The 21810-nt window shown below is 40.9% G+C and overlaps 1 protein-coding gene across 2 annotated transcripts in view; it reads left to right on the forward strand.

The window, feature by feature from the left end:
- Positions 1–21810, forward strand: part of MAN1A2 (mannosidase alpha class 1A member 2) — a 157992-nt gene that overhangs the window by 31144 nt on the left and 105038 nt on the right. For both annotated transcript variants that reach the window (XM_004002381.5, XM_042253114.1), the window contains exon 2: positions 11198–11453. In XM_004002381.5, coding sequence (XP_004002430.1) covers positions 11198–11453 — 256 coding nt within the window. The remainder of the gene's footprint in view (positions 1–11197; positions 11454–21810) is intronic.

The raw sequence follows: 21810 nt of genomic DNA on the forward strand, positions 1-21810 counted from the left end.
GAATCCCAGGGACAGGGCAGCCTTGTCTCTGGGGTCACACAGAGTTGGACACAACTGAAGAGACGTAGCAGCTTAGCAGCAGCAGGATGCACTGGTTGGATCTTCCTCTAGTCCAAGGGTCTCTCAAGAGTCTTCTCCAACACCACAGTTCAAAAGCATCAATTCTTCGGCGCTCAACTTTCTTCACAGTCCAACTCTCACATCCATACATGACTACTGGAAAAACCATAGCCTTAACTAGACAGACCTTTGTTGGCAAAGTAATGCCTCTGCTTTTGAATATGCTATCTAGGTTGGTCGTAACTTTTCCTTCGAAGGAGTGTGTGTTTCAGTTCAATTCAGTTGCTCAGTCATGTCTGACTCTTTGCGACCCCGTGGACTGCAGCATGTCAGGATTCCCTGGGCACCCAATACCACCCACAGATTCAGTGATTCACTGGGAGTATTCACAGAACTTAGCAAACTGTTGTATTTATGGTTTATTCATTGAAATCATACAGGTTAAAATAAATAGAAAAGGCATATAGGACAAAGTCCAGTAGAGACCAGGCAAAAACTTCTCATTGTCTTCTCACAGTGGAGTGATATGGACAGTGCTTAATTCTCCCAGAAACGATATGTGGCAGTGTGTTTGATGTATTACCAACCAGAGAAGTAAACCTGAGCCTTGGTGTCCAGGTTTTTGGGTTTTTTAATAATCATTTTTTATTCAGTTCAGTCACTTAGTTGTGTCTGACTCTTTTTGACCCCATGGATTGCAGCATGCAGGCTTCCCTGTCCATCACCAACTCCTGAAGCTTGCTCAAGCTCATGTCCATCGAGTCAGTGATGTCATCCAGCCATCTCATCCTCTGTCATCCCCTTCTCTTTCTGCCTTCAATCTTTCCCAGCGTCAGGGTCTTTTCCAGTGAGTCAGTTCTTCACATCAGGTGGCCAAAGTATTGGAGTTTCAGCTTCATTATCAGTCCCTCAAATACTCAGGACTGATTTCCTTGAGGACTGATTATTTGATCTCCTTGCAGTCCAAGGGACTCTCTGAAGAGTCTTCTCCAGCACCAGAGTTCAAGAGCATCAATTCTTTGGTGCTCAGCATTCTTCATAGTCCAACTCTCACATCCATACATGACCCTGAACAGTTTCCTTTTTACCTTTGTGTCATAGTGTTTTCCTAATAAGATGGAGAACAGTGTTAAGTATAGGGTGCCTCATAAATTGGTGTGAGGACTAAATAAGGTAATCTTGTATTTGACTAAGTCAGTGCCTGGTACATCTAAGCCAACAACAATTATTAGTTTTGTTGTCCTTTGCCTTTGATTTTCAAGGACAAGAGTGTCTGGAAAGAAAAAATAAAAACAAAATGAGACAACAACTTAAAAAAATGCAAACCTAATATTATTTATGGGATATTAAAAAGTGATTTAACTCTTACACATAGGATGTAATTGAAAAAGTAATTTCTTTTTTATTTTTTTTGAAAAAGTAATTTCAAATCTCATGCAAACTTTCAGATATAAGATTAGATATTTTTTGGAAATCTTGGAAGGTACCCATAGTTAGCCATTCTGCAAAGTTTGATGGCACAGTCCTGCACAAGACTACCCTTACTTCTGACACCACCTGAAATTTCAGGGGACTCCAAAGCCACCCTCAGGTTTGATAATTTGCTAGGACTCCCAAAACTCACTAAAAGTTATCCACTCATGAAAGGGTTACAGATTATAGTGAAGGGATGGAGTTTAAAATCAGCCAAGGGAAAGAAGCACATAGCATATATTCCAGGAAGGTTCCAGATGTAGAGCTTCTCATGTCCTCTGATAAAGTCAGGACATCACGTTGTGACAGTGTGTATTGTCACCCAGGTAAGCTGATATGAGCCTTGGTGTCTAGAGTTTTCCAGGAATGAGTAACCCTGATTGCCTCCATGAATGAGCAACTTAGTCTCCATGTTGGCTGATACTTTATGACCCAGAACCTCACCCTAAGTTGTTTTGTTGGATTTATTTATTTATTTTTTTAGTATGGCTAGCCCCCATCCTGGGATGGTTGGATGTGGCCAACCCCACCCTAAAAGCTGGTGTGGCCAGCACCCACCATAAATAAACAAGGACACATCTATGAAGTAGACAGATTACCTCCCATAAAGTGACAACAAGGCCAGATTTGCCTTTGGACAATGCAAAATTCTTTACTACATGGAAAGATACAAGGCACTGATGAAAAGCAAGAGAGAAATGGAAGTTCACCATGATTATCTGTTGAAGATATCAAAGTTACAAAAACAAATCTTAAAAAGATGTAAGTAAAAGTAAGGTCATTCAGGTGAAAATAAACATCTAGAAATTTGATCCAACTGATGGAATTTAAAATCTAGAAATTTGGGCGCTAAAGCAAAATTTGAGGAGCCTCTTGAAACTGAGATTGAAATGAGGACAGATTAGCTCAAGATGGTGGAGTAAAAGGACATGCGCTCACTCCTTCTTATAAGAACACTGGAATCACAACTAACTGCTGAACAATCATCAACAAAGTCAACTCTGGAACCTGGCAAAAAAAATACCCTACACCCAAAGTCAAAGGAGAAATCGCAATATGATGGTTGGAGGGGCATAATTGTGATAAAATGAAATCATATACCCACTGGATAAGCAACCTACAAACTGGGGAACAATTGCAGCACAGAAGTTCTCCTGCTGGAAGAAAAGTTCTGAGCCCTATGCTAGGCTATCCAGCATGGGGGTATCTGGCAACAGGAGGAAGAGTCCCTAGAGAATCTGGCTTTGAAGTTTAATTGCAAGACTTCCTCAGGACAGAGAGTGGGGGGCGGGAGACAGAAACTCTGCTCTTGGAGGGCACACACAAAGTCATGTGTGCACCAGGACCCAGGGGGAAAAAAGCTGTGACTCCATAAAAGACTGACCTCACCTCACCTCAGAGGTGAGGGGTATCTGGTGGCTCATTGCTGGGACAAATACACTGGCAGCAGCAGTTCTGGGAATTACTCATTCATGTGATCCCTCTAGAGGCCAACGTCAGCCTCACCAAACAGCCTGTAGGCTCCAGTGCTGGGACTCCTCAGGACAAACAATGAACAGGGAGGAAACAGTGCCCCATCCATCAACAGATAAGCACATTAAAGTTTTACTTAGGCCAGCCATGCCCACCAGAGGGATAGGACCAATCTCTAGTCCCACCCATTAGGAAGCTTGTACAAGCCTATTACTACTACTACTACTAAGTCACTTCAGTCGTGTCCAACTCTGTGCGACCCCGTAGACAGCAGCCCACCAGGCTCTGCCATCCCTGGGATTCTCCAGGCAAGAACACTGGAGTGGGTTGCCATTTCCTTTTCCAGTGCATGAAAGTGAAAAGCCAAAGTGAAGTCCCTCAGTCATGTCTGACTCTTAGCGACCCCATGGACTGCAGCCTACCAGGCTCCTCTGTCCATGGGATTTTCCAGGCAAGAGTACTGGAATGGGGTGCCATTGCCTTCTCCGGTACAAGCCTACTACATAGCCTCATCTACCAGAGGGCAAACAATAGAAGCAAGGAGAAGTACAGTCTTGTGAAACAAAAACCACAATCACAGAAACTTAAGACAAAATGTAATGGTAGAGGATTATGTCCCAGTTGAAGGAATAAAATAATAGCCCAGAAAAACAACCAAGTGAAGTGGAGATAGGCAACCTTTCAGAAAAAGCATTCAGAATAATGATAGGGAAGACGATCCAGTCTTGGACAAAGAATGGAGTCAAGGATTGAGAAGATGTAAGAAATGTTTAACAGAGACCTAGAAAAACTAAGAAAAGGTGAGTTTTCATTCCAACCCCAAAGAAAGGCTATGCCAAAAAACGTTCAACCTACCACACAATTGCACTCATCCCACGCGCTAGCAAAATAATGCTCAAAATTCTCCAAGCTGGGCCTCAAAGTATGTGAACCGTGAACTTCCAGATATTCAAGCTGGATTTAGAAAAGACAGAGGAACCAGAGATCAAATTGCCAACATCTGTTGGATCATCAGAAAAGCACGAAAGTTCCAGAAAAACATCTACTTCTGCTTTATTGATTACGCCAAAGCCTTTGACTGTGTGGATCACAACAAACTGGGGAAAATTCTTCAAGAGATGGGAATACCAGACAATCCAACCTGCCTCCTGAGAAATCTGTATGCAGCTCAAGAAGCAACAGTTAGAACTGGACATGGAACAACAGACTGGTTCCAAATTGGGAAAAGAATATTGTCACTCTGTTTATTTAATTTATATGCAGAGTACATCATGTGGAATGCCAGGCTGGATGAAGCACAAGCTGGAATGAAGATTGCTGGGGGAAATATCAATAACCTCAGGTATGCAGATGACATTACCATTTGTCAAAAAGAAAAGATCTAAAGAGCCTCTTGATGAAAGTTAAAGAGGAGAGTCAAAGAGCTGGCTTAAAACTCAGCATTCACAAAATGAAGATCATGGCATCTGGTCACATCACTTCATGGCAAATAGATAGGGAGACAGTGGAAACACTGACAGACTTTATTATTTGGGGCTCCAAAATCTCTGCAGATGATGACTGTAGTCACAAAATTAAAAGACACTTGCTCCTTAGAAGAAAAGCTATGACCAACCTAGACAGCGTATTAAAAGGCAGAGACGTTACTTGGCCAACAAAAGTCCATCTAGTCAAAGCTATGGTTTTTCCAGTAGTCATGTATTGAGGTGAGAGTTGGACTCTAAAGAAAGCTGAACACTGAAGAATTGATGCTCTTGAACCACTGTGGTGTTGGAGAAGACTCTTTAGAGTCCCTTGGACCACAAGGAGATCAAACCAGTCAGTCCTCAAGGAAATCAGTCCTGAATATTCATTTGAGGGACTGATACTGAAGCTGAAACTCCCATACTTTGGTCACCTGATCCGAATTGACTAATTTGACAAGACCCTGTTGCTGGGAACTATTGAAGGCAGGAAGAGAAGGGGATGACAGAGGATGAGACGGTTGGATGGTATCGTTGAGTTGATGGACATGAGTTTGAGCAAGCTTTGGGAGTTGGTGATGGACAGGGAAGCCAGGCGTGCTGCAGTCCTTGGGGTCACAGAGTCGGACACGACTGAATGACTGAACTGAAGAAGAATTAAAGAACGAACAGAGATAAACAATACAGTAATTGAAATGGAAAATACACTAGAAGGAATCAACAGTAGAATAACTTAAGCAAAAGAACAGATAATTGACCTGGAAGACAATGTTGGAAATCATGGCTGAGGAACAGAATAACAGAAAGAATGAAAAGATATGAAGACAGTATGAGTGACCTCTGGGACAACATTAAATGTACTGCCTACCATTTGCATTATAGGAGTCCCAGAAGGTGAGGAGAGAAAGGATCTGAGAAAATACTTGAAGAGAAAATAGCTGAAAATTCACTTCCCTCACAAGCTCTTCCCTGGTAGCTCAGCTGGTAAATAATCCACCTCCAATGCAGGAGACCCTGGTTCAATTCCTGGGTTAGGAAGATCCCCTGGAGAAGAGATAGGCTACCCACTCCAGTATTCTTGGGCTTCTCTGGTGGCTCAGATGGTAAAGAATTCGCCTGCAATGCGGGAGACTTGGATTTGATCCCTAGGTTGGGAAGACCCCCTGGAGGAGGGCATGGCAACCCAGTCCAGTATTCTTGCTTATAGAATCCTCATGGACAGAGGAGCCTGGTGGGCTATAGTCCATGGAGTTGTGAAGAGTCGTGCATGATTGAGTGACTAAGTGCAGCACAACGTTTCAAAGGAAACAGCCATCTAAGTTCAGAAGGTGCAGAGAATCCCAGGTAGGATAAATCTAAGGAGGAACATGCCGAGAAACACATAGTAATCACACTGACAAAAATTAAAGACAAATTTAAAATAACAAAAGCAAGGAAGGAAAAACAACAACATACAAAGGAACTCCCATGAGCTTATCAGTTGATTTCTCTGCTGAAACTCTGCAGGCCGGAAGGAAGTGGCTCAATGTATTTAAATGATGAAAGTGAAGAACCTATAATCAAGAATACTCTACCCAGCAAGGCTCTCATCCAGATTTGATATAGAAATCAAAAACTTTCAGACAACAGGAGATGAGGTAGCTCACCACCAACGAAATCACCTTTGCTGCAAATGCTAAAGGAACTCTTTAGCAGGAAAGAGATCAGCAACTTAAAACAGCCTCGTGCTACATATATAGATTGCTATATCAAAACCTCACATAAACAGCAAACCCAAAAACTATATATACACAAAAACAGAGATGAAAAGAATTGGTGTAATTAGTGGCTTACATTTGTATAGAAAATTACAATTTACCAAGTCCTTATACTTACTTTGGATATCACTAGCCAAGTGTTCAGTTCAGTTTAGTTCAGTTGCTCAGTCATCTCTGACTCTTTGTGACCCCATGAACTGCAGTACGCCAGGTCTCCCTGTCCATCACCAACTCCCAGAGTCTACCCAAACTCATGTCCATTGAGTCGGTGATGCCATCCAACCATCTCATCCTCTGTCGTCCCCTTCTCCTCCTGCCCTCAATCTTTCCCAGCATCAGGGTCTTTTCAAAAGAGTCAGCTTTTCCATCAGGTGGCCAAAGTATTGGAGTTTCAGCTTCAACATCAGTCCTTCCCATGAACACCCTTTAGGATGGACTGGTTGGATCTCCTTGCAGTCCAGGGGACTGTCAAGAGTCTTCTCCAACACCACAGTTCAAAAGCATCAATTCTTCGGTGCTTAGCTTTCTTCACAGTCCAACTCTCACATCCATACATGACCACTGGAAAAACCGTAGCCTTGACTAGATGGACCTTTGTTGACAAAGTAATGTCTCTGCTTTTTAATATGCTGTCTAGGTTGGTCATAGCTTTCCTTCCAAGGAGTAAGCAAGCATCTTTTAATTTCATAGCTGCAATCACCATCTGGAGTGATTTTGGAGCCCAGAAAAATAAAGTCAGCCACTGTTTCCACTGTTTGCCCATCTATTTGCCATGAAGTGATGGAACCAGATGCCATGATCTTAGTTTTCTGAACGTTGAGCTTTCAGCCAACTTTTTCACTCTCCTCCTTCACTTTCATCAAGAGGCCCTTTAGTTCTTCACTTTTTGCCAAGTGTATTAGGATAGTATTACCTGTCTTGCTATCTTTATTGAGGAAAGTACTGGTCTTGGAGGTTTTTGAGTGATGTGTATTAGGTTACACAGTGAGTTGAGGGCAAAGATGGAACCAGAATCCTTGTCTCCTGACTTTTTGCTTAATTACTTTTACTGCAAGTAACCTTTTTTCGAACTGCAAAATGATTCTTCTTGGATACGTTCTCTAGGCCTAGGCACAATGTCTTCTGTTGGTAAGGAGGGGGAGAGGGATTGGAAGGCAGTTTGGTGGTACATGCATATTTACCGTAGTTATCTTGTCTTTGGAGAAGAGAATGGCAACTCACTCCAGGATTCCTGCCTGCGAAATCCCATGGACAGAGGAGCCTGGTGGGCTACAGTCCATGAGGTCCCAACAGTCAGACAGACTGGAGCAACTATCACTATCTTATCTAAGATTTCATTCAGTGCTTATTTGCTGCTGATGCCCTCATCTGCCTGAGTCTCCTGAACAGATCAGCCCAGAATTACCCTTGTATGCATACTGGGGCTAACCTTGTTTCTTCTCTGCCATACTTTTCTGCAGATGGAATGTTTTCTTGCTACCCAAACGACCTTGTTTGTTCCCAGTTGTCTGGCTGGGCTGTGATTCCTCCTTTTTTCTCATTAGCCCCTTTTCATAGTGAGCTATCCAATTTTATTTTTCTCTGAATGTTTAACATTTTATTTTTAATACTAGGCTGTGAATTGTTTTTTTTTCTCTCTCAATATATAATTCTGTGGTTTTCAACACATGTTCATGTTTGTGTAAGCACAGAAATTAATTTATGTTAACAGTGCTACAATCCAGGAAAACTGTCTTGTATTATTCCTTTATAGTTAACCTCTCCCCTTTCCGTAACTCCTGTCATCCACTGATATATATATAAATGTATATATTCATTATTCCTCTGTTTTTGTCTTTTTGAGAATGTCATGTAAAAGCAATCATACAGAATATAACTTTTGATACTGGCTTCTTTCATTCACATACTACCTTTGAAATTCATTCAAGTTGTATGTTTGAATAGTTTATTTTTTTTATTGCTGAGTAGTATTCCAGTGGCAACCCACTCCAGTACTCTTGCCTGGAAAATCCCGTGGATGGAGGAGCCTGGTAGGCTGCAGTCCATGGGGCCGTTAAGAGTTGGACACCACTGAGCGACTTCACTTTGGCTTTTTACTTTCATGCATTAGAGAAGGAAATGGCAACCCACTCCAGTGTTCTTGCCTGGAGAATCCCAGGGATGGCGGAGCCTGGTGGGCTGCCGTCTATGGGGTCGCTTAGAGTCGGACACAACTCAGGTGATTCAGCAGCAGCAGCAGCAGTATTCCCATAGTGTGAATGTACAACAGTATAAATAGTGGTTTGTTTAACCATTTACTTTTTGAAAGACATGAGGGTGATTTCCAGTTTTTGCCTGTTACAAATAAAGCTGCTATAAACATTTGTGTATACGATTCCACCCTCCGCCCAATTTTTGAAATTGTGGTAAAATATGCATAACATAGGGGCTTCACAGGTGGCATTAGTGGTAAAGAACCCCCTTGCCAATGCAGGAGACATAAGAGATGCAGGTTCAATCCTGGGTTGGAAAGATCCCCTGGAGGAGGGCATGGCAACCCAGTCTAGTATTCTTGCCTAGAGAATCTCATGGACAGAGGAATCTGATGGGCTACAGTCCATCGGGTTGCAAAGAATCAGACATAGCTGAAGTGACTTGGCACATACACACATATGCATAACATAAAGTTTACCATCTTTGACTATTTTCACATGTACAGTGCAGTGGTATTAAATACATTACTGTGCAACCATCACCACCATCCATCTCCGGAAATCTTTTCATCTTGCAGAACTGAAACTGCTTATCAATTAAACAATAACTTCCCATTTTTCCTTTCCCCAAGCCTCTCCTAACCATCATTCTGCTGTTTTTCTGATTTTAACCTACCCTAAGACTCTCACGTAAGTGGAATTAAACGATATTTTTCTTTTTGTGACTGGCTATGTATAGGTTTTTATATGAACATAAGCCTTTATTTTTCTGGGTTAAATGCCCAGGGAATTGCAGGATTCTATGATAGTTACATGTTTAGTTTTTAAAGAAACTGCTTAAGTTTTTCAAAGTGGCTGTACCATTCATTTTACTTTCTCACTAGCAATGTTGTAAGTCTAGGGTTTGAATTAAATTTCTAGAGAAGTAACTCTGGTAACCCCTTAGAGTAGTCATCATTGGATGATTTGGAAAACAGTAACTAACACTCCTGTATTCATCCATGTGGACTGTGGTGGAGGTGGAGAAAAGATTCAGGACTGGGTAAAAACCCAGTAGGTATCTACTGCAGTAGTAATTTCTAAACTTGTATGCATACCAGAATCATCAGGGGAACTCTTTATAATTCAAATTCATGGATCTCATAAGACATGCTAAATTGGAATCTGTATTTTTAACAAGGGCTAAAGCAAATATTAAGTGATCATGCCCACGGTAGTTTGTCCATTGTCTTATAAGGTCTATGGAATTTACAAAATGTAAAAATTTCAGAAGCATATGGGGCTTCCCTGGTGGCTCAGTGGTGAAGAATCCACCTGCTAGTTCAGGAGATGTGTGTTTGATCCCTGGGTTGGGAAGATCACCTGAAGAGGAAATAGCAACTCAGTCCAGTATTCTTGCCTGGAAAATTCCATGGACAGAGGAGCCTAGTGGGCTATAGCAGTCCATGGGGTCACAAAGAGTTGAACATGACTTGGTGACTAAACAACAACAACATAAGGTATATTTAACAAATAAAAAATTTCTAACCCTCTTATTATTTTTTCCTTATCTTTCTTTGACCTTATGTTTATATCTCCTTGTCTCTTTTTCATATCAGTTTATGAAGTGAGCTTATGTATTTAAAATTTTTTAAAAATTGAAGTAACATTGACGTACAGTGTTCTGTTAATTTCCAGTGTACAGCAAAGTGTTTCAGTTATACACATATGTATTTTTTCATATTCTTTTCCACTATGGTTTATTATAGGGTGTTGAATATTGGGAGGCCTGGTATGCTGGAGTCCATTGGGTTTCGAAGAGTCAGATACCACCTGGTGACTGAACAGCAGCAACAATTGAATATAATTCCCTGTACTATACAATAAGACCTTGTTGTTTATTATATGGTCCCCTCTGATACTTAATTCTATTTTTTCAGTTACAAATAGTCTCACCTTGGATAAACCTAATTGGCTGTGATACTACCACTGTGCAAAGCTTGATTCTATAATTTATTTTCTCTTCCCCCATCTAGTTTTTCACTGGTCTTTTTTTTTTTTCCCAATGTGTCTAATAGGTTATTGATTGCTACTTTGTCTGTTTTCACTTGGCCCTTAAATTGTAACTTTAGGTTCCCTCTTCCTACTGTGGAAAGTGTTTGCTGCTCAGCATCTGGGGCTTATTTTCTTTCTCATACAAAGATATATTTATCCTATTCTTGGGGCTTCCCTCATAGCTCAGTTGGTAAAGAATCCACCTGCAATGCAGGAGACCCCCGTTTGATTCCTGAGTCAGGAAGATACGCTGGAGAAAGGATAGGCTACCCTCTCCAGTATTCTTGGGCTTCCTTTGTGGCTCAGCTGGTAAAGAATCTGCCTGCAATGCAGGAGACCTGGGTTTGATCCCTGAGTTGGAAAGATCCCCTGGAGAAGGGAAAGGGTACTCACTCCAGTATTCTGCTCTGGAGAATTCCATGGACTGTAGAGTTCTGCTGCTGCTAAGTCACTTCAGTCGTGTCCGACCCTGTGTGACCCCAAAGACGGCAGCCCACCAGGCTCCTCTGTCCCTGGGATTCTCCAGTCAAGAATACTGGAGTGGGTTGCCATTTCCTTCTCCAACTATATAGTTCATGGGGACTCAAAGAGTCAGACACGACTGAGCGACTTTTACTTGTGTAGTTGGATCCAAGTCTGTCTCATGGGTTGTTCCTTCTTTTTGATGGCAGGAGTAGAAAACAACTATCAAGGTTTGGTGAAGGAAGCTTTAAGTTTTGTATTTATTTTTCTCCTCTTCTTACAGGGAAGAAGAAGAACGTTTGAGAAATAAAATTCGAGCTGATCACGAGAAGGCTCTAGAAGAAGCAAAAGAAAAATTAAAAAAGTCAAGAGAGGAAATCCGAGCAGAAATACAGACAGAGAAAAATAAGGTAGTCCAAGAAATGAAGATAAGAGAGAAAAAGCCACTGCCAGCAGTTCCTATACCAAACCTTATAGGAACACATGGTGGAGACCCAGAAGATAATGATCTAAGAGAGAAAAGGGAAAAAATTAAAGAGGTAATAAGCTGAGATTTGTGATATGGGGTGGTTAGGGATATAGGTATGCATTTGACTGGGTGTAAGTTTATCTGTCTATCTGTATTTATGCCATCTGTGGTACAGACTTTGTCATACTTTGATCAAATTGTTTGTTTTGAGGTCAGAATTGTAGTTCAGTTTGAAAGATGGCATCAAGTGCTAAAACTCTCTCTTAATATCAATCATAACATAATTATAGGATACTTAAAATTTTTGATATGATGTTGTTTGGACAGTTATGCTGCTTATCTTGTGTTCAGAGAACTTTTGATACTTAATATTTTATAAATAATGTAGAATAGACCCATAAACAGTTTATCATTTAATAAGAAATTTCATAAGTATCCGTTTTCAAGGACCTGTGCTAGTTACTAGTTTCTGAAAAGTTAGCAAGTTTCTAAAGAGCTAGCTTTATATGTACCATCTTCCAATGAACCTGTCGTGATACCACTTACCCATACTGCAGATTAGGAACACATCTTTCCAAAGAGTCTCAATGGATTGAATGGGGAAGGATTGATTTCAACATTTTTGAAATTTGTTTGGTCTCAGGAGTCTTTCAGTTTTGTTATTCTAGGGGTTCTTTGGAGATAAAATACCAGAATGAGAAAAAATCTAGTGAATGTTTTAGCAGAACTTTGTTAATTAGAAATCCTGCTAATGCTGGGTAGAGTTTTAGTTTTACTGTTGTGAAGAAACAGATTTTGAATTGATTATTTATCATAACATAAGACAATAAGTTTAGTTCAAATAGATATCTATTAGGATATATTCTAGTAATGAATATGGAAGATTTGCAGGTATTTTAAGCATCCCTTTATGAATTAGTATAAGATATGTACTTTGATTTTGCCTTACTCTGGATTCTATGTTTTGTGCTCAGGGTGCTTATGGCACTTTCTTGGGGCAGTGTTGAGGAAACTTTGATAATTTTTTTTTAATGCCATGAGAAATTTATTGAAATACTTTCTGATGTACATAATAATTCACATAGATAATACTGTGTGTTTCAGTTCAATTCAGTCGCTCAGTCGTGTCCGACTCTTTGCAACCCCATGGACTGCAGCATGTCAGGATTCCCTGGGGACCCAGTACCACGCACAGGTTCAGTGATTCACTGAGAGTATTCACAGAACTTAGCAAACTGTTGTATTTATGGTTTATTCATTGAAATCATACAGGTTAAAATAAATAGAAAAGGCATAAAGGACAAAGTACAGTAGAGACCAGACAAAAGCTTCTCATTGTCTTCTCACAGTGGAGTGATATGGACAGTGCTTAATTCTCCCAAAAATGATGTGTGGCAGTGTGTTTGATGTATTACCAACCAGAGAAGTAAACCTGAGCCTTGGTGTCCAGGTTTTTGGGTTTTTTAATAATCATTTTTTATTCAGTTCAGTCACTTAGTTGTGTCTGACTCTTTTTGACCCCATGGATTGCAGCATGCCAGGCTTCCCTGTCCATCACCGACTCCTGAAGCTTGCTCAAGCTCATGTCCATCGAGTCAGTGATGTCATCCAGCCATCTCATCATCTGTCATCCCCTTCTCTTTCTGCCTTCAATCTTTCCCAGCGTCAGGGTCTTTTCCAGTGCATCAGTTCTTCACATCAGGTGGCCAAAGTATTGGAGTTTCAGCTTCATTATCAGTCCCTCAAATAAATACTCAGGACTGATTTCCTTGAGGACTGATTATTTGATCTCCTTGCAGTCCAAGGGACTCTCTGAAGAGTCTTCTCTAGCACTAGAGTTCAAGAGTATCAATTCTTTGGTGCTCAGCTTTCTTTATAGTCCAAATCTCACATCCATACATGACTACTGGAAAAAACATAGCTTTAACTAGATGGACCTTTGTTGGCTAAGTAATGTCTCTGCTCATTAATATGCAGTCTAGGTTGGTGATAACTTGTCTTCAGGGAGCGAGCATCTTTTAATTTCATGGCTGCAGTTACCATCTGCAGTGATTCTGGAGCCCTGTCACTGAAAAATAAAATCTGTCACTGTTTCCATTGTTTCCCCATCTATTAGCCATGATGTGCTGGGACCGTATGCCATGATCTTTGTTTTTTGAATGATGAGTTTCAAGCCAGCTTTTTCACTCTTCTCTTTCACTTTCATCAAGAGGCTCTTCAGTTCTTCTTCACTTCCTGCCATAAGGGTCGTGTCATCTGCATATCTGAGGTTATTGATATTTCTCCCGGCAATCTTGATTCCAGTGTTTCTTCCAGCCCAGTGTTCCTCATGATGTACTCTGCATGTAAGTTAAATAAGCAGGGTGACAATATACAGTCTTGACGTACTCCTTTTCCTATTTGAAACCAGTCTGTTGTTCCATGTCCAGTTCTAACTGTTGCTTCCTGACCTGCATACAGATTTCTCAAGAGGCCGGTCGGGTGGTCTGGTATTCCCATCTCTTGAAGAATTTTCCACAGTTTGTTTTGATCCACACAGTCAAAGGCTTTGGCATAGTCAATAAAGCAGAAGTAGATGTTTTTCTAGAACTCTCTTGCTTCTTTCTATGATCCAGTGGAAACTGACAATTTGATCTCTGGTTCCTCTGCATGTTCTAAATCCAGCTTGAACATCAGGAAGTTCACAGTTCACATACCATTGAAGCCTGGCTTGCAGAATTTTGAGCATTACTTTGCTAGCATGTGGGATGAGTGCAGTTGTGTGGTAGTTTGAGCATTCTTTGGCATTGTTCTTCTTTGGGATTGGAATGAAAACTGACCTTTTGCAGTCCTGTGGCTGCTGCTGACTTCCAAATTTGCTGGCATATTGAGTGCAGCACTTTCACAGCATCATCTTTTAGGACTTGAAGTAACTCAACTGGAATTCTGTCACCTCCACTAGCTTTGTTTGTAGTGTTGCTTCCTAAGGCCCACTTAACTTTGCACTCCAGGATGTATGACTCTAGGTGACTGATCACACCATCGTGGTTATCTGGATCATGAAGATCTTTCTGCTTCTGTTAGGTCCATACCATTTCTGTCCTTTATTGAGCCCATCTTTGCATGAAATGTTCCCTTGGTATCTCTAATTCTCTTGAAGAGATCTGTAGTCTTTCCCATTCTATTATTTTCCTCTATTTCTTTGCATTGATCATGGAGGAAGGCTTTCTTATTTCTCCTAGCTATTTTTTGGAACTCTGCATTCAGATGGGTATATCTTTCCTTTTCTCCTTTGCCTTTAGCTTCTCTTCTTTTCTCAGATCTTTTAAGGCCTCCTCAGAAAACCATTTTGCCTTTTTGCATTTCTTTTTCTTGGGGATGGTCTTGATCACTGCTTCCTGTACAAGGTCATGAACCTCTGTCCATAGTTCTTCAGGCACTCTTATCAGTTCTAATCCCTTGAATCTATTTGTCACTTCTCCTGTATAATCATAAGGGATTTTATTTAAGTCATACCTGAATGATCTAGTGATTTTCCCTACTTTTTTCACTTTAAGTCTTGAATTTTACAGTAAGGAGATCATGATCTGAGCTATAGTCACCTCTGGTGTTTTTTTTGCTGACTGTATAGAGCTTCTCCATCTTCAGCTGCAGAGAATATATTTAATGTGATTTTGGTCTTGGCCACCTTGTGATGTCCATGTGTAGAGTAGTCTCTTGTGTTTTTGGAGGAGGATGTTTGCTATGATCAGTGAATTCTTTTGGCAAAACTCTGTTTGCGTTTGCCCTGCTTCATTTTGTACTCCAAGGCCAAATTTTTGCGTTACTCCAGGTATCTCTTGACTTCCTACTTTTGCATTCCAGACCCTATGATGAAAAGGACATCTTTTCTGGATGTTAGTTCTAAAAGGTCTTGTATGTCATCATAGAGCTGTTCTGCTTTAGCTTCTTTGGCATTAGTGGTTGGGTCATAGGCTTGGATTACTATGATATTGAATGATTTGCCTTGGAAACAAACAGAGATCATTCTTTCATATTTGAGATTGTACCCAGTACTGCATTTCAGACTCTTGACTATTAGGGCTACTCCATTGCTTTTAAGGGATTCTTGCCCACAGTAGTAGATATAATGATCATCTGAATTTAATTTGCCCATTCTGGTCCATTTTAGTTCACTGATTCCTAAAATGTCGGTGCTCACTCTTGCCATCTCCTGTTGGACCACTTCCAGTTTACCTTGATTCCTGGACTACATTCCAGGTTTCAATGGAATATTGTTCTTTACAGCATCAGACTTAACTTCCATCACCAGTCACATCCACTACTGGGCATTGTTTTTGCTCTTACTTTGTCTCTTCATTCTTTCTGGAGTTATTTCTCACTCTTTTCTAGTTGCATATTGAGCACGTATCAGTCTGGGGAATTCACCTTTCAGTGTCATTTCTTTTTGCATTTTCTTACTGTTCATGGGGTTCTCAAGGCAAGAATACTGAAGTGGTTTTCCATTCCCTTCTCCAGTGGACCATGTTTTGTCAGAACTCTTCACCATGACTTGTCCGTGTTGGGTGGCCCTACATGGCATGGCTTGTAGTTTCATTGAGTTAGACAAGGCTGTGATCCATGTGATCAGTTTGGTTAGTTTTCTGTGATTGTGGTTTTCATTCTCTCTGCCCTCTGATGGATAAGGACAAGAGACTTACGGAAGCTTCTTGATGGGAGAGATTGACTAGGGGTGAAATTGCGTCTGATTGGTGGGGCCTTGCTCAGTAAATGTTTAATCCAATTTCCTGTTGATGGCCCGGGCTCTGTTCCCTCCCTTTTGTTTGTCCTGAGACGAAACTGTGGTAGAGGTAATGATGGTAATGGTGGCCTCCTTCAGAAGGACTTGTGCACACATTGTTGTATTCAGTGTCTCTGACCCCACAGCAGGCCACTGTTGATCCACGCGTCTGCTGGAGACTGCTGGACACTCACAGGCAAGTTTACTTCTTGTGGAGACTCTGTTTCTTTGTTTTGGCTCCTGGTCCGCTAAAGGTTTGTTTGTGCCCTCTAAGAGTTTGTTTCCCCAGTCCTGCAGAAATTCTAGAATCAAATCCCACTGGCCTCCAAAGTCAGATTTGCTGGCGGTTCTCAGTCCCTTTGCCAGATCCCCAGGTTGGGAAATCTGTTGCTTGTGCTATGCTTAGTCGCTCAGTCGTGTCCGACTCTTTGTGACCCCATGGACTGTAGCCCACCAGGCTCCTTTGTTCATGGGGATTCTCTTGGTAACAATACTGGAGTGGGTTGTCATGCCCCCCTTCAGGGGATCTTCCCAACCCAGGGATCAAACCCAGGTTTCCCTAATTGAAGGCAGATTCTTTATCATCTGAGCCACCAGGGAAGCCCGTGTAGGCTTGGCCCATGTAGTCTTATTTTTTTTTTTTTTGAAGTAGAAAAGAGTAGCTTCAATTTTTTTTGCCAGGCAAAGGGGGTCACAGTGGGCTGATACCCTTAAGACCATGTGGCCTACCCTGGAGAGGGTAGTAAGGAGTTTTATGGTGTTCAGGGAGCAGAATGTGGTCAACTCATGGCCAGTTCTTGGACTGGCTGGCATCAAGGCGAAGTTTCAAGCATCGTCAACCTTCTGGTTTCAGCCAGTCCAGGGTCCGTGTCCTTGTGGTCAGCGCTTTTCATCTGGGTGGCGGGTCTTCTTTTTCATTTGGGGTGGGGGGAGGTCTTCTTCCTGACATTCCCCCCTCAAGAGATGGGAGGCCCAATTCTTTGGGAATAGAGGCGTCGAGGTCTTTCTGGCTACTTCCTGCTGAACTGGGACCGTGAGGGGTATTGGGCCTCCCCCTCTTGCTAGTCTCAAGCCTCAGGGTCCTTATAGTGGTGTCCATCTAAGGGTGAGGGATATTTTCCGTGGTCGGCTGTAGTTTTACATCTTTGTTGAACTGGCACTGCATGTTGTAGCTTGTTAACCTGGTGGCAGAGGCTTAGCCTCTATGGTCTCAAAATTGGAGACTACTGCATACCCGGCTCTTCTTTTCCATCCAAGACAAAGCTGCTTCCGTCAGTGTACCAGATTTCCTCAGGGTTGGTCAGAGGATCTTCTGACAATCCTTCTCGGGGTTTTGTCCAGTGGTCCAAGGTTTCTTAACTGGAGGTCTTCTGGGATCTGAGACTGGGCCGCGTGGACTTTCCGCTGTCCCAGTTTCCAGCACAATGGGCCTTCCCTTGCGCTGGATTTTCTTCACGTTCCGCGTCTACCGCGGGAGCTTCACTGAGTTGGGTTCCGGCTGTGCTTGGCCTCTTCCACGCAGAGGTTGTTTCAGCCAGGTTATATCCAAGTCATGGCACCATAGATGTCACACGAGTGTCTGTTCCTCGATTCCTGGCCCCTCAGCATGTCACAGCTCCCAGGTCCTGGATAGACCGTGCTATAGTTCTCAGGTCTCAAATGGACCATGTTATAGCTCTTAGACAAATCATCCTTACAGCTCAATGTTACAGCTCTATTTCATTTAGAAGACAGCAGGAAAACCCATCTTCCAGGCGTGAGGGCATGCGGGGTGGGGGGGGGAGGAGGAGGGGGGGAGAGAGGGAGAGGGGGGGAGAGAGAGAGAGGGGGGGAGAGAGAGAGCGAGCGAGCGCACGCACGCCCCCATGTAGTCTTAATTAAGCCCATGTAGTGTTAATTCTCCAATCCCTCCAGAGATCAGGCTGATTCCATGTGGTTCAAGGTCCTCACCGTAAATCACATTATTAGCATAAACTGTCTGACATGACTCAAGGCTTTAGGTAAACAAAAATGCTCTTAACAGGCAGAATAATAAAGGTTTAGAGGTTATTTTCCAGGAGGCTGGCTTAGGCCAAATCTTTTCTGAAGATGTGCAGGGTTTGGACAACCCAGACCTGCTGAGTGAATCCTTTAGATAACATTGCCTTATCTAGTGTTCTTGTAGATTAACATGAAACTTGTTAAGAATCCCTGTGTAGGGTCCTGTTAAAGATTATGGTTGATGTCTTAACAAGAAGAGAAAGTTGAGACCTAACCTGCAGGGGAAGATGCTAATAAGAGGCAAGGTGATGTGCATTACCTGCAGAATATCTGAAAGTTTCAAGAATTAAAGGACTATTTACTTCTGAAGACAGGGGTCTAAAATACAGCTGGAAAAGCATTGTTTGAAAGTTTTAAAAGGAGCTTTTAACCCCTAAATCTCCAATTCTCTAGCCTAAGCATCCTGGATACTGTCCTCCCTTTCCCCAAAAAAACTAAAAGTTTACTTTTGGATGGATGAATTAGAGAAGATCTAGATTTGGGAAATGCCAGGGAGAAGGCAATGGCACCCCACTCCAGTACTCTTGCCTGGCAAATCCCATGGACAGAGGAGCCTGGTGGACTGCAGTCCATGGGGTCGCTAAGAGTCGGACACGACTGAGCGACTTCACTTTCACTTTTCACTTTCATGCATTGGAGAAGGAAATGGCAACCCACTACAGTGTTCTTGCCTGGAGAATCCCAGGGATGGGGGAGGCTGGTGGGCTGTCATGTATAGGGTCAGAGTCAGAGACGACTGAAGTGACTTAGCAGCAGGTATGGTATGGCTGAGGGGAAAGGGCAGAAGTTATTATAAAAAAATGAAGAGTGTTGGAGGTGGAGAACATTAAGTGAAAAATGGATTCTGAATATTGAGACAGCTTTATTCTGCTAGACTTTCAAAATTCTGCTAATCAAATTTATTTTCAGTAAGCAGGAAAATGAAGGATTTTTCTCTGGGGAGACCTATGACTGGCACAAGAAGAGAGAGCTACTCTGTTCTTCAGTAAAATGCCACCTGCATTTCACCTGATCTCCCTAAGATGAAACTCAGTCAACAAGTCTGGCCTGTTCATTGATAGCCTTTGATTGTTTTATAAGTGCTTTACTCATATGTGAAGAGCAAACCAAAGAACACCTGACATGTAAAGAAAGTTTGTTACATGAGAGAAATGGAAGAAAAGAATTTAGAGGATACAGAAACAATGCAGGGACCAGAATACATATACCTAAAAGGAATTAACATCTTTAGAGTGCCAAAAAATTAAATTTATAAAATGCGAATTAGTTATAAAAAGGAACATTTACAGAATAAGAAAGAGTTCTTGGAAAATAAAAATGTGATAGCTTTAAAATTCAAGAGAAGAACTGGAAGATAAAATTGAGCATCTTTCTCAGAAGGACAAAGTTCAGTTCAGTTCAATCGCTCAGTCATGTCACAAAAGGTTGAGAAAATAAGAAAAATGAAAAGATCAGTCTGCAACATCTAATAAATGATTGATTAGTGGTTTTGAAAAGAGAACATGGAAAATAGAGGGGAGGAATTCAGATACACAGTTCAAAGGTTCCTACTGAAATTTTAGAAAAGAAAATGAAGTTTCAGAAAATTTTAGAAAAAGTGGCATGACAGATCCTAAAAGTTTATAGAGAAAAAAAATAGTTCCACCCAAAAGATTTGGATTGTGTATAATGGCACATTAGATTCTTCAACAGTAATATTAGAAACTGAAAGAGTGTGGAGCTAAGGCTTAGAAAGAATTATGTATTCAGCCAAATTATGACTCAAATCTGAGGAAAAGATATTTTTAGGCATTTTGTCAGATTGCTGCTAGAAAATATGCTTCAGCATAAAAATAGGGATATAAAGTGATTTTGGAAACAGGTGATCTGTCACTAGAGAAAGCAAGGGCACTGTCAGGATTGTGAAAATGGGAATCAGGATGTTGGATGTGGATGATGGAATGTAGGATGTTGGCTGTGCTTCAGGTAGAGAGAATGGAACTCCCCTTTAGGAGGAAAGAGCCTCAGAAAGGATTTATCAGAGAAAAAAGTGAAACTGACAGTTTTCTGATGTGTTTGATTATTTTGAGAGAGGTTTTGAAACTCAAGTTTAATTTGGAAGTAAATTAATAATTTTACTAAAACTACATCAATAATAAACCCCACCAAACTTCAGACCAGTAATTAACAGCACAGAAAACAAAAGTTGAACAAATTAATATGTCAATAGTAATATAAGAAAAAAATTGTTAACCATATTGAAAGAGTGAGACAGGGAATATAAATGGAAAAGTATGTATAGGGGTGGGTTAATAGTTTATAAGAAAGCTAAATTAACTACAGGGGAATGTAGTAAATAGCTAAAACTTTTTTTTAAATCAAGAAATTGCCTGGTAAACTATACAGTGGTAAATAGAAAAACAGGTGGAAGAGTTTAAGTAATTGGCTTAGGAAAAGGGAAAGTTAAGAAAGTGAGGAAGATAGGACAGGCTATTAGATTTTTTAAAAATTCAACATTATTGAGACATATTTTATGTACCGTAAAATGTGTCTATTTTAAGAGTTCAGCTTGATGAGTTTGGACAGTTTTACACACTGGTGTAACAATTGCAGTAGCTGTGAATACATCCATCATCTCGAAATCGTTTGTGTCCCTCTTTAGTCAGTTCACCCGATTCCTTGGCCCCAGGCAACTACTGATCTGCTTTTAGTCATTTAAGATTAGATTTGTCTTTGATAGAGTTTCAATCAAATGGAATCATAAGGATATGATATTTTATTTCTGGGCTTTTGTTCAGCATGTTTTTGAAATTCATTCCATGAATCTCAAATGATACAGTATTATTCCACTGTATAGATATACCATGATTTGTTTTATTTATTCACCTATTGACCATTTATTTGTTCAAAATTTGGCCCAGTTTTTCACTGTTAGGAATAAAATTCCTATGTACATTTGTATATAAGTCTTTGTATGGGCGTGTTTTAGTTTTGATATTTCAGTCTGTGATCCATTGTGAGTTAATTTTTTTTGTTTATTATGTGAAGTAGAGATTGTATTTCATTTTTCCTCATAGGGTGGACATTTTAGTGTTCTAACATTATTCTTGAAAGATTATCCTTTTTTGATTGAATTACCTTGACTGTTTTGTTCAAAATTGGTTGACAGAATCAGATGTTATTCTTTCTACTCAATAATCTGTATGCCTGTTCTTAATGAGAATATGACACTGTGTTGATTACTATAACTTTTATATATAGTAAGTTTTGAAATCAGGTCCTCCAACTTTGTTTTTTTTTTTTAAATTTGTTTCATCATTCTAAGTCCTTTGCCTTTATAGAATTAACTTTTCTGTGAAAATAAAAGGTTGCTGTAATTTTGATTGAAATTCATCGACAACATTAAAGAAAAAGAAAGCAAGACTGAGTCTTTCATTACCTGAGCATGTTATATCAATCCACTTAGTTCAGTTCAGTTCACTGTCTTAGTTGTGTCCAACTCTTTGCGACCCCATGAACTGCAGCACACCAGGCTTCCTGTCCATCACCAACTCCTGGAACCTGCTCAAACTAATGTCCATTGAGTCGGTAACGCCATCCAACTATCTCATCCTCTGTCATTCCCTTTTCCTCCTGCCATCACTCTTTC

This window comes from Ovis aries, chromosome 1 (genome assembly GCF_016772045.2).
Source record: "Ovis aries strain OAR_USU_Benz2616 breed Rambouillet chromosome 1, ARS-UI_Ramb_v3.0, whole genome shotgun sequence".
NCBI lineage: Eukaryota > Metazoa > Chordata > Mammalia > Artiodactyla > Bovidae > Ovis > Ovis aries.